The following is a 12222-nucleotide window of genomic DNA, read 5'->3' as shown; positions in this document are numbered from 1 at the left end:
CAGGAGGTCAATCCTGATCCAATGTTGAACTTGAAACAATACCTAGTTGTACTTTTCTGATCTACTGAACTTCCAACCCAATTTGCGTCAGTGAACCCACTCAGCCTGATGTCATTATCTCTGGTGTAGAATAGTCCATGCTTGACTGTTCCTTGTATATTCTTGAGAACATGTTTGGCTGCTGCCCAGTGCGCCCTCTTAGGTTCTACCGTGAACTGACTAAGGGTGTTGATAGTGTAACAAATGTCTGGCCTGGTATTGACCAGATACATCAGGGACCCTATAAGCTGCCCGTACAAGGTGGGATCAACATTTTCATCTTCTGATGCATCAATCTTCTTCCAGTTGGTGATCATTGGAGTAGCCATAGGTCTACAGTCTTGCATCCTGAATCTCTTCAAGATTTATGTAGCATATCTCCCTTGTCCTAAGAAGATCTCACCCTTCTGCTGCCAAACTTCCAACCCCAGAAAATAATGCATCTATCCCAAATCCTTCATGTCGAATTTTGGGGTTAGGTTCTTCTTGCAGTTTTTGATGAGCCTGGATGATCCTTTTAGGAAGAGATCATCCACATATAACACTAGGATAAGAGGCTCCTTCTCTACAACCAAATAGTAGAGATTAAGGTCTGCGTCACTCTTGACGAACCCCATCTTTTGCAAGTAGCTATCAATTCGACCGTACCATGTCCTAGCCTCTAGGTGTCTGCTTCAGCCCATACAAGGCTTTCTTTAATATGCATACATGATATTTCTTCTCATGTGTCTCAAAACCTTCTGGTTGTTCAATGTATACTTCCTCTTCTATTACCCCGTTCAAGAATGCCATCTTGATATCCATCTGATGAATCTCCCACCCCATCTGTGCGGCAAGAGATATCACGGTCCTAATAGAAGTATACCTGGCTACTGGGGTGAAGGTTTCTTCATAGTCTATGCCTTCCTTTTGAGCATACCCCTTAGCCACGAACCTAGCTTTGTATTTCTGCACACTGCCGTCTGCAGCATATTTGACCTTGTAGATCCATCTCGAACCTACCACTGATCTGTCTTGACGCCTAGGTACCACTTCCTAGACATCTTTGACCATTATAGACCTGTATTCCTCCACCATAGCATCCACCCATGCTTGATGCTGAATGACCTCCTGAAAACTAGAAGGTTCCCCAACCTGAGCTACTAAAGCTTGGTATCTGTTTGGCTGTCTTCGCTTCCTTTTACTATCCCTGGGTGCACCAATGAAGTCTTCCGCATCCCGTAGAATCTGTCAGAGTTCTCGGCTCGTTCTTCCACTGGCAGTAGGCACATCTATCAACTCCTCTTCTTCTTCAGATTCCTCCTGTTCTGAAGCCTTGTCTTCAGGAGGATTTCTGGTATCAGTTTCCGATGGTTGAAGTGGTTTGACCAACGGGTCGTCTTTCGACTGCTCCTCGGAAGACATTTCTCGGGATTTTCCAAAAGCTTTATCCTCCATGAACTTTACATCCTGTCGAACTACTACCTTCCTACTCCCTAGAAGATAGACTCTATATGCCTTAGCATTCTCGCTATATCCCACAAGATATCCTTTCTCAGCAGTTTGATCTAATTTCTTCCTCTTCTCTTCGGGTATAGGCAATATGCTAAACTCCCAAATATATTGAAATGATCGACTTCAAGTGTTTTCCTAGTGAAGACCTTCTTCGGAGTGATATTGCCCAATGCCCTGTGAGGAGTCTTGTTCTGAACATAAATTGCCGTTCTGCATGCTTCTGCCCACAGGAATTTAGGCATATCCTGATCATACATCATTTCCATAGCCGCTTCCACAATAGTTCTATTTTTGCTTTCAACTACTCCATTCTGCTTCAGATTGTAGGGAGCTGTCCACTCTCTTCTGATGCCTTCCTTAGTGCAAATATCGGTGAAGTCCTTGTCAACATACACTCCACCATTGTTCGAGCGCAACACTTTTATCTTCTTTCCTGTCAGATTCTCCACTAGAGCCTTGATCTCTTTGAATCGGCCGAAAACCCATCCTTGATTTTCAGAAAGTAGATCCAAGTCTTCCTAGAATGGTCATCGATGAATGTGACGAAGTATTCGGCACCACTAAGAGCTTTTGTGGACATCAGTCCGCAGATGTCTGAGTATCAATCCTAGCACACTCTTCGCCCTATTGTTACTTCAGGAAAACACATCTTTGGCATACTTGCCTTGAGCGCACCCTTTGCATACATCATCCCGTTCAGTACTTATTTCTGGAACTCCTGATATTGTTTTCCCGAGAATTCTTAGAGCCCCATGATGTAAGTGTCCCATCCTCCTATGCCATAGCTCATTCAAGTCTTTGTCTCCTTTATTGCCTATGAGTGCCATTGGTGATTCTAGTTGTAATCTGTACAACCTGCTACTTCTGATTCCAATCTGAGCCTTCTTTTTCCAACTTGGGTGTTTGACATATACTTTCTCCTTAATGAAGAAAACATCATAGCCCTTGTTTTGAAGTTGAGATACAGAAAGTAAGTTCATCCCCAATCCCAACACATGCAGCACATTGGTTGCTCGAAGTCGCTCTCCTGCTTCGGTTTGAAAAATTATGGTACCTCTTCCTACTGGAGTACACTTTGCCTTATTCCCCATGGTGACCTGAAAATTTATTCTTTCTTCCTGATAATTTAAAAAACATTCTTGGATTCCTATCATATGCCAGGAAGCTGCACTGTCTATATACAAAACCTCTGAGGAGGTAGAGCTTGCAAGGCAAGCGACTTCTTCTTCCAATCTGGAAGCTAACATCAAATATTCGTCCCTTGTGCATTCTTCTGGAAATCTGCGCAAGTCCCCTTGAGTGGATGCCTTTGCATCATGCTCTTGACCCATAATTGATTTTCCTTTCCTATTGTCGGATCTCTGCGCCAATACCATGTGAAAATTTCTAAACTGAAATTCTATCACTGCAGCAACTGATTTATTTCACCTACTTATTATTCACAATAAATTATTTACGAAATTCCTTCAACAAATATTAAAATAAATTCTACTGCAGTATCACACAATTATCGAAAGAAAAATACATGCACAAGGATCAATCACATCGACACAGTTATTTTTGGACAATTGTCCCTAGAAAAACCCAATGCGGGAAAACCGGTGTAGCAGATGAGGGCTTTATTAATCTTCAACAACAATTGCTTTTACAAGGAATGATTTTACGGAGAAACTGAAAGAAAACATCTGAGACTTCCCTCTGAGACCATCTGACACTTTGGAGACCTTGCTCTCACTTCTGCGTCACTCTCATTGACCCAACGTGGCTCTGAGTGGCTCTACGTCCCTTTGCGTCAGCTTGCGTAGGCTCTGTGTCTCTCCTCTGGAATACGTCTCTCTTTCTATGCTGTCTTCCACTGCCCCTGCGTCACCTCCTCTTCGATTACTACTTGCTACGGAAGCCCTCCTCTTCCTCCACCCTGCAACTCCCTCTGAAATTGATCTCCTCTTCCTTGGGAATCGAATTTCTTTGAGATATTGAGTATCTGCCGGTGTGTCTCCAAATGATCCTCAAGTCTTCTCTTATACTTTTCCTGTTGATGAATCAACGACCGAGATTAATTCCCTAATCAACGGCTAAGATTAAAACAAACTTGATCCTCGTCTCTTAAAAGCTTCTCATCCTTATCTTTATTAATATCCATTAATATTTTTATTTTCATAAGTTTATACTCAGGAACCCATTAAAAATATTAATTATTTTAATAACTCCTCATCCGGATGGAATTTCTCAAAACGATTTCTAGGTCTTGAAGATCTCATGCGCCTTAGCCTCTCCTCCAAATTTCAAGGCTAGAGCACATCTGATGCAACCAAAAATCCACATTCTGCTGGTCAAAATTTCTACATCAAGGTTGTGAATAATGAGCCAACCATTATTCTATTATATGTGGATGATCTATCATTACAATTGTGGAGAAGAGAATACACGAATGCAAGAAGATGTTGGCAGCTGAATTTGAGATGAAGGATCTAGGACTGATTCACTATTTCCTAGGTCTGGAAGTATGGCAAAATCCCTGGGAGATATATTTGGGGCAAGGAAAGTATATCATCAAATTGTTGCAGAAATTTGGGATGATGGATTCCAAGCCCATGATTACTATGATTTCCAATCTCAAGAAGTTGAGGAGCTCCGACTCAAGTCTTGTGGATCCTACCTCCTATCCTTAGTTGGTGGGTTCTCTGATGTATCCAGTAAATACTAGGTTGGATATCTGCTTTGCTGTGATAGTTAGTTTCAGTTGGAGCCTCGTCATGATCGCTGGATCGCTGCCAAGCATATATTGAGATATCTTCGTGGGATGATACATCACTGCCTAAAGTACAATAGCAAGGAAGTCAAACTGTTTGGCTTCACAGATTCTGATTGGGGTGGCAGTGAGACTGATGGAAGCACTACTGGTGGATGCTTTAGTTTGGGATCTATCATGGATGAGTAGAAAACAAGATCCTGTTGCTTTGAGTAGTGTTGAAGCAGAGTACGTGGCTGCATGTGAAGTAGGAAAGGAGGCTGTATGGTTGAGGAAGCTTCTAATAGTTTTGTTCGAGAAGCCTTTGGATCCTACCGTGATGAATTGTGATAATCAAAGTTGTATCAAGATGTCTGTAGATCCTGTGTTTCATGCTAGGACGAAGCATATCAACAATAAGTTCCACTACATTAGGAACTTGGTGCAAGATGGGATTGTGAAGCTACAGTATGTCTCGACAAATGATCAGGTAGTTGATATACTAACAAAGTCTCTTCCTAATAAGAAGTTTGAATATCTTAGAAGCATGCTTGGTTTAGTTGATATTGCTGATTTTGTTGATGATGATAAAAGTTTGGAAGAGATTTGTTGAGGCCTTGTGTGTGAGACACATTGCCTGGGAGGACATCTGGCCGACACTATGTGTTGATGTCTAGTTCTCGAAGTAGGGATTGTGGTGTTGGTCATGGAACTCTAACCTCGGATACGCACCTAGATCCCTGGGTTAATGGTTAGCAAGTAACCTTGATGGTACCTAGAGAGGCTGAGAGCTATAGTGCGTCTTAGTCCCACTTAGATAGATTGCCCTGGTTAGGAATCTAGTCCGTGGCATTGTGGTGCTGAAACTTTTGAGAGACCTTGGGTAGATTACCCTGGTCAGGAATCTAGTCCATGGCATTGCGGTGCCTAAACTCTTCATAATTCATATAGTTTGAGATCTTTCTTATGAATAATTCCCTAGTTAAGAGGGAGTGTTGAAAAATGTAACTAGGTTCGGTCTTCATAATGTATTTGTCAAGACTCAAAAGAATTTTTATTATTGTTACAATGACTTATTAAAGCATGGGTTTCATGCTAAGTTGCACGAAACGGGGAAACGGGTACGAGTTTCCGAAACGGGAAGCGATACGAAACGCGACCTCCCCAAATTTTGGAAACGGGGAAACGCGAATATATATATATATATATATATATTGAAAATATTTAAATATATAAATGATACATTATAATTTATTACACTTAAACATTAAGATTTAATTTACATCACATTTACTCATGAATGATCACATAATGAAAATAAAAATATTGGAACATCCAAAAGCAACCTTTATTATATATCCAAATCTCAAAATCAGCCTTTATTTATATTAATATATGAGGCTGCAAGTACAATAAAGACTATAAGGCTGCAAGAGAGAGATCCAAATCAGGATTTTCTGCATCCACATCCCATTCTGTAGAAGGACCATTGTTGTATTGGGAGTCTCCTCCTACATAGTCGAACGACCTTAGTGCTCTTGATTAAATACACGTTTCATGCCCTAGTACCCTACATGATCTTGATTATTGGGAGTTTCCCTTGCATAGAGGGCTTGGTTCTCTTGATTAAATACAAGTTCCATACCCTAGTACATGATAAAATCCAATGGAAACATTGCGATTCCCCCAATCCTAAAATCCTAAAAAACAAATAAGTCTGTTGAATTTTGAGTGAGATCTAAAATTCTACTTTCTCCATATGAAATCCAATGAGGGCGAAACCACTCTCAAACATCCTGAGTCATTTCATGGTAATGTTAAAAATTTAAAAGGATGAAAATGAAAAATAAAGGAGAATATCACTTTTACTTTAAGAATTTAACATTACCATGAACTGCATATCAACACTAGGGCAAAAATTCACTTTTATAACTTTAGACACGCATCTAGAAGCAACAAGAAGTCACTAACATACCCTAAAAGTAAATTAAAAAACAAATAAAAAAAAAATAAAAAAAACACAAGTTAATGAGGAAACGTGGGTCGTACGGCCGTGAAACGCGTTTCCGGCCGTACTGGCCACGTTTCCGTTTCGGGAAACGTGGCAGTACGGCCGGAAACGCGTTTCATGGCCGTACCAAACGCGTTTCCGCGTTTCGTACCCGTTTCCGTATGGAAACAGACCTCTATACCACGTTTCCTGCAACATAGGTTTCATGCTTGGGTCATCATTTTATTAGTCAAAGTCTCCATTGTGGGCTCCTAGGATTAATAATGAGTCATTAGAGTCATTGTATATTTTATGAGACCCTTCTTGGGCCTTCGAATGATGTGAAAATAATTAATTTTGAGTCAACGATGAATTGTGTAACCTCCACACCAAGTCGGCCTCAAGGAGATCAAATTGGCCTCAACTAAGCAATTAGACCTCACCAAAAGCCTATATATTGAAGCAAATTGAATTCATTTGGACTCACTCTCTCTCACAAGTTCGATATCCAAGAAAGAGTTGGAAAAAAGTGCGAAGGTGAAGGAGGAGACTAAAAGAGTTTGGTCAAGAAGGAAGGGAAGGACAAAAATGAAGATTTGGGATCTCTTTCTCTCTCTCTCGTGTGGACTACTTTAGGAGATCAAAGTCTCTTTGTCAAAGTCGAAGCTGCTGTTGCTGCCACTTGATGCTGGAAGCTGCCAAGTCGAAGTTGCTGGGGTCGAAGTGTTGCTGCTAGGTTGAAGGTTGGATCAAAGAAGGAAAGACTGGCTTGGTGTGGAGGAGGTTTGTGTCTAGGTTGAAGATTCTCAAGAAAAACTATTGAAGGAAGATATTTTCACTGTGTTTTCCCCTAGGTAGGGGTTTTGCCATGGCAGAGTGCCTACATCTTGTGTCTTGTGTTTTTGTGATCTTCATACACACATAATTTGGTAATTGCTTGGTGAAAGATAATATAACATATGAGTAAAAGAAACCAACATAAATCAAGAAAGAGAAATCTAACCCTAATCCTACTAGCATTGATTTCTGAACACCCTGTTACATTGTCATAAAGTTATAAACATGTAGCTGTCTAAAATGTACATTTAACAACTATTTTCACGAATAATATGTGTTATAAACTGTTGTCTCGACTCTGCTACAGTTTACTAGATACCGCCTATTTAACTTGAAGTCCTCTTTTGGCATCAACATAAATTACAAGTTGTAAATTTGTACTCTTTCCTGTTTACAGTTGCTGGGGAAATGATTATCTTTTTTATGCCGAGGGCTTGAAATGTAATATTGTATGCTATAATGATGGTTAGTTGATCTCTATGTGTGCCATAAGCAATTATAAAGATCTCAAATAGTCACAATACTGTTTTAAAGCCAGTCTGTTCTTGCTGCCTCTGGATGTTTTAATAATTGCCCCAAGTTTGCTCTGCAATTTGGCCATATGATAGTTTTTCAAAAATGTCTTTACCAGTACCATACACAGCATATGGACACGCTAGTATATAACTTTAGGGCATCAGTGGTGGTATATAATACTTCGATTGTAAACTTTAAAGTATAGCATTAGACATAGGATTCAAGTAAACAAGCAAGGAAGCATTGCCTGCATGCGAAGTTCATACAAGCAAGGGGGTGTGAAAATGGGAATAGAGAGCATGACTCTAGCAAATAATTGATATGATAGTCCTTAATTAATTAACCTGATTAATGGTGGTATGCATGAACCACATGTATAATGAAATGTTACATAACTGAACCACATGTATAATGAAATGTTACAGAAATTGGATCTAAAGCAAACATGGTATTGTGTTCATGGGTAGATATGTATGGGTGGGGAAATAGTAGACACGTGTGCATGCACTTACACACCCACAGTAAAAGTAGCTTCCAACAATAATGTTCTTTATGTTTTAACTTGATTACAAAATGCATAGTAATATGCAATACTCATAATGAGAATGTAATACTCAACATTCAAGAAAACACAACCAAGCAAGCATAGAGGTTAGTGGAAGGGTGGGCATCCATGTTTAATAATGAGTCAGCTACTAGTGTCCTAAATAAATGTTTTTTGATGATTTTTCTTCAGTGTTACACAGGGATGTGCTTCCACCCACGGAGCCTGGCCTCCAGCTTCCCACATTTTTGGGACAAGAAAACTTAGTGGGTTACGTTTCCCCACACCGGCATAATGGGGGAAACTCAGCAAACACGGGGAGTTGTTCCCTGAGGATTTTTAAATTTTCTTCTGTGTTACACAGGGATGTGCTTCCACCCATGGAGCCTGTTCCCCATGCTTCCCACATTTCTGGGGCAAGAAAGCTTAAGTGGGCTATGTTTCTCCACACCCGCATCTGGGGGAAACTTGGGAAATAGAGGGGGAGTTGATTCCCAAGAAATGGGGAATGTTTCCCTTTTGTGGGGTCTCATGGGCACTCCCTAACAATTTTTGCCCAATGGCCATAGAAATAGTCAATTTAAAGAAACACAGAGAAATCAAAACCCTAAAGTGAATGTGTATATTAATTTTTGTTCATGCTTGTGACAGGATTCTCTTTGTTGCGGGGTGGGGGGGGGGGGCAAAGTTTCCCATCACATTTCAAAAAATTAAGAGGTGTTTCCGCACTTGCCTAGATGCAATTCCCTGTTTCCATGTTCCCCCTATCGGGAAATCTTGTGGAACATTGTTTTCTTTATTTCTAACTCATAAGAAAGAAATGTAAATATTTCTATACTGCAAGCCTTTTTTTAAAATTAATAGTGGAGAGTGAATATTAATTAAACATGGAACAATGATCAGCTTAGTGATATGTAAAGGTGGTGCCCTGGACTCTACAGGATATTTCTTGATGGAATGAATTCTCGTTCTCTTTTCTGAGGTTTCACGGAGTAGTTAGCGTCTTTCATATATTTTCATTTTAGAAACTCCACAAAGACATCAACAAAAGTCCTAGACTGGAATTTCTAACAAGAAAACTGTATTGAGTCTCTTTCCTTCTCTTCTCTGCAAATTAAAAATACTGGTGCATATGTTTTGGCCTCACACAAATGGCAGGAAAAAACTGGGGGAAAGATCATTCACAGGGCTGGAGGAGCTATATATCTTTTCCGTGGACGAAATTACAATTACAAAACACGACCTATGTTTCCCTTGATGCTTTGGAAGCCTGCAGCAGCTGTTTATCCAAGACTGATTGAACGGGCTCCAGGAGGGTTAACCTTCGAAGAAGCAAAAGAATTACGTAAAAGGGGACGGTCACTACTTCCAATCTGCAAACTCTGTAATCCCTTAACCATTTTTCCCATCAAATTATGGATATGTATCTTTTATTTCTTCATATAGGATACATTCTTCTAATAAAAATGCAGTAAGCTCTTAAGTTATTAATCCTGGCAGGAATTCAAAATAAAGCCTTTAGGTGCATGTTGATTAGATGAGATTCTTGGAGTAATCATATGAGTAAATTTAGGGCATATAATAAAAGTTCAACAATGTTGAGTTAGTGGTGTGCAGCAATCTCTTCTTCAATTCATAGAAATTTTATGGATAACATTTTTTGAGGAAATCACAAAACAACTTATGATACTAAAGATTCCCACACTTGCTCATGCAGCAAAAAATGGTGTGTATTTGAATCTTGCAAAGGATGTTAGAGATGCCTTTGAAGTAAGTGATCTGGTTCGGGTAAATTGTCAAGGCTTAAATCCAAGTGATTACAAAAAGATAGGTGCCAAACTGAAGGTTGGTGTGTATTGTAACTTGCATTTGTGCACACTAGATTCTAAAGGATGCAAGAAATATCTTTTTTAAAATCATGTTTCTGGACGCAAGTCATTGGTTGTAAAATTTTTAGTGTACATGAATATAACCACTGTATATTTTTTCTGTTGGATTGCAGGATTTGGTTCCATGTGTATTGCTTTCTTTTGAAAATGAGCATATATTAATGTGGAGAGGAAAAGACTCTAAATCTACCAAACAAAGTACTGGAGGCTCTGAAGCTAATTCAGGCAGTGAATGCTCAATTTCATATGCAGTCAGTGACACATATAGTATCAAAACGACTCTGCCATCTGATGACAAGTATGGAGCGGAATGCGTGGTATCTGCTCCTGCTCTCATCAAAGAAAACATGCTTGAAAGCAATTGCACACTAATCAAAGACGTAGATGAAGCTTTGCAATTTGTAACAAAAGCAGATACTGGTGGGAATGGTGAAGTTGAATATTGTCATGGGAAATTAGATGCAAGATCTTCTGATGTTGAACTTGAGCCAAATGAATCAAGCAAAATGGATGTTATTTCTGATGAAGAACTGGATTCAATTGTTCCCATACCAGCCACAAATCCAGACATAGAATGCATGGGTCAGGACTCAGTCTATGGTTCCCAGTCTTCAGATATGCTGGTCTTTTATGAAGACAAGCATGCTTCATCCAACATTGCCCACAATGAAGTTTCATCTAGTCTTATAGTTCCAACGGCTAATTCCTCTATGAAATCAAATGAATCATATTTTGCAGCAGCAGAAACAAGTGTGATGGATGATGAACTTGCAGAGTCTACGGAAGAACAACCTGATCTTTGCCCAGAACGAGTGTCTGAGAAAGAAAGAGATGGGCAAGAGAGTGATGGCATGCTTGTTGAGGATGGCATGTTTGATGAGGTAGATGCAAATGAATTGGTAGTCAATAGTACTACAGAAATTGGTCAACAAAAAAGAGTTAGTTTGGACATTGAGGTCTTATGGAAGCAGGCAATTGATTCAGGTAGAGTTCTATTGCTGGATGAACCTGTTTTGGATCCCGACATTATTCATGAAAAAGCTGTCATGTTTACAAGAAGTGCTCCTCCAGGGCCATTTTTTAAGCGTAATTTTCCACCCAAGAAGGTTGGTAAACAAAGGAAAATAAAAACAAATGAAGGTGAGGGACACAAGCTAGCTCAAAGCAATAATAATGATGGAAGAGAGAAACTGTCACTTTCTTATGACGATGCTCCCCGGGGTAAGTTGCCTTTAGATGAGCTTGCAAGGCTCTTAGCTTCTTGAAATGATCTTACATACTAGATCCCACTGCAAGGCTGAGATTTTAGAGGCCTCCTCTCTGCTTTTTGCAGATTGTTGTTTTTCACATTTATTCCATTTAACTGAGGTGTCCTCAATTGGGGGTTGGTCTTTCGTTTTCTTCTTGTCCCTTTTACAACATAAGATTGTTTCTGCATGTAATGTTGAATATGCATTGCTCCTCTTAACGCATGTTGGGACAAAATGTATATACTTTCAAAGGATAGTGTTAATTTTAGGTATGTTCTATGCTTAGAGCAATTTACTTCAATTTTTCATAATGACAATATTCAGATTAGTGATCACATCAGCATGATAGTAAAGTGCAGATAGAACATAAACATAAACTATAGAAAACAAGCCAAGACAAGAGGATACAAGATGTGGCACCAGCCAGGGACAAACTCCAATGTTGGGAAACCCTTGATCAATTCTTTTTATGTTCTTCAATAGTTCAGCAGAGAGAGAGAGATAGTACAAATACATGAGATTTTATGACAGCAGTAGCAAGACCATCATTCTACTAATGATGACAGTTCTGAGATGCAATCCTGAATTCTCATGACAGTCTTCAACCAATAAGAGTGCTGTAGCAGATCATCAATCTAGTAACCCTCACAGCTGCAACATTCCACTGATAGCTTGCAGCACCTGCAAATCTGATAAGAGCACAAATAGCAGCCCTAAATAGCCTTTGCTATGATGCCATGGCCTTTGGCCTAGCACATAGCAACTTCTGTAGCATATGTTCTCAAAACAGCTATACAAACATCATCAACGCAGCAATATGGGACTATAAGAACTCAGCTTAATGTTAGCACCTAATCCACATATGCTATTCAGCCCTACACTGATCTTTTCTAAGCCTTAAGGTCAGACCTTATGACTGCGGCTTCATTATC

General features: G+C 39.6%; 1 protein-coding gene across 1 annotated transcript in view; it reads left to right on the top strand.

The window, feature by feature from the left end:
* The window catches only part of LOC149260368 (CRS2-associated factor 1, chloroplastic-like), a 57615-nt gene extending 46112 nt beyond the window's left edge, over window positions 1-11503 (top strand). The window contains exons 3-5 of the mRNA XM_089420395.1: window positions 9310-9535; window positions 9869-9996; window positions 10154-11503. Of these exons, the coding sequence (XP_089276521.1) occupies window positions 9310-9535; window positions 9869-9996; window positions 10154-11305 (1506 nt within the window). The 3' untranslated portion in view covers window positions 11306-11503. The remainder of the gene's footprint in view (window positions 1-9309; window positions 9536-9868; window positions 9997-10153) is intronic.
* Window positions 11504-12222: the final 719 nt, after the last annotated feature.

Source organism: Pinus tabuliformis, chromosome 6 (assembly GCF_031772625.1).
Source record: "Pinus tabuliformis cultivar Carrire ecotype Pingquan chromosome 6, CPIR1, whole genome shotgun sequence".
NCBI classification, from domain to species: domain Eukaryota; kingdom Viridiplantae; phylum Streptophyta; class Pinopsida; order Pinales; family Pinaceae; genus Pinus; species Pinus tabuliformis.
Note: the sequence above shows the minus strand (reverse complement) of the source record. Positions and strands in the feature narration are given on the sequence as shown.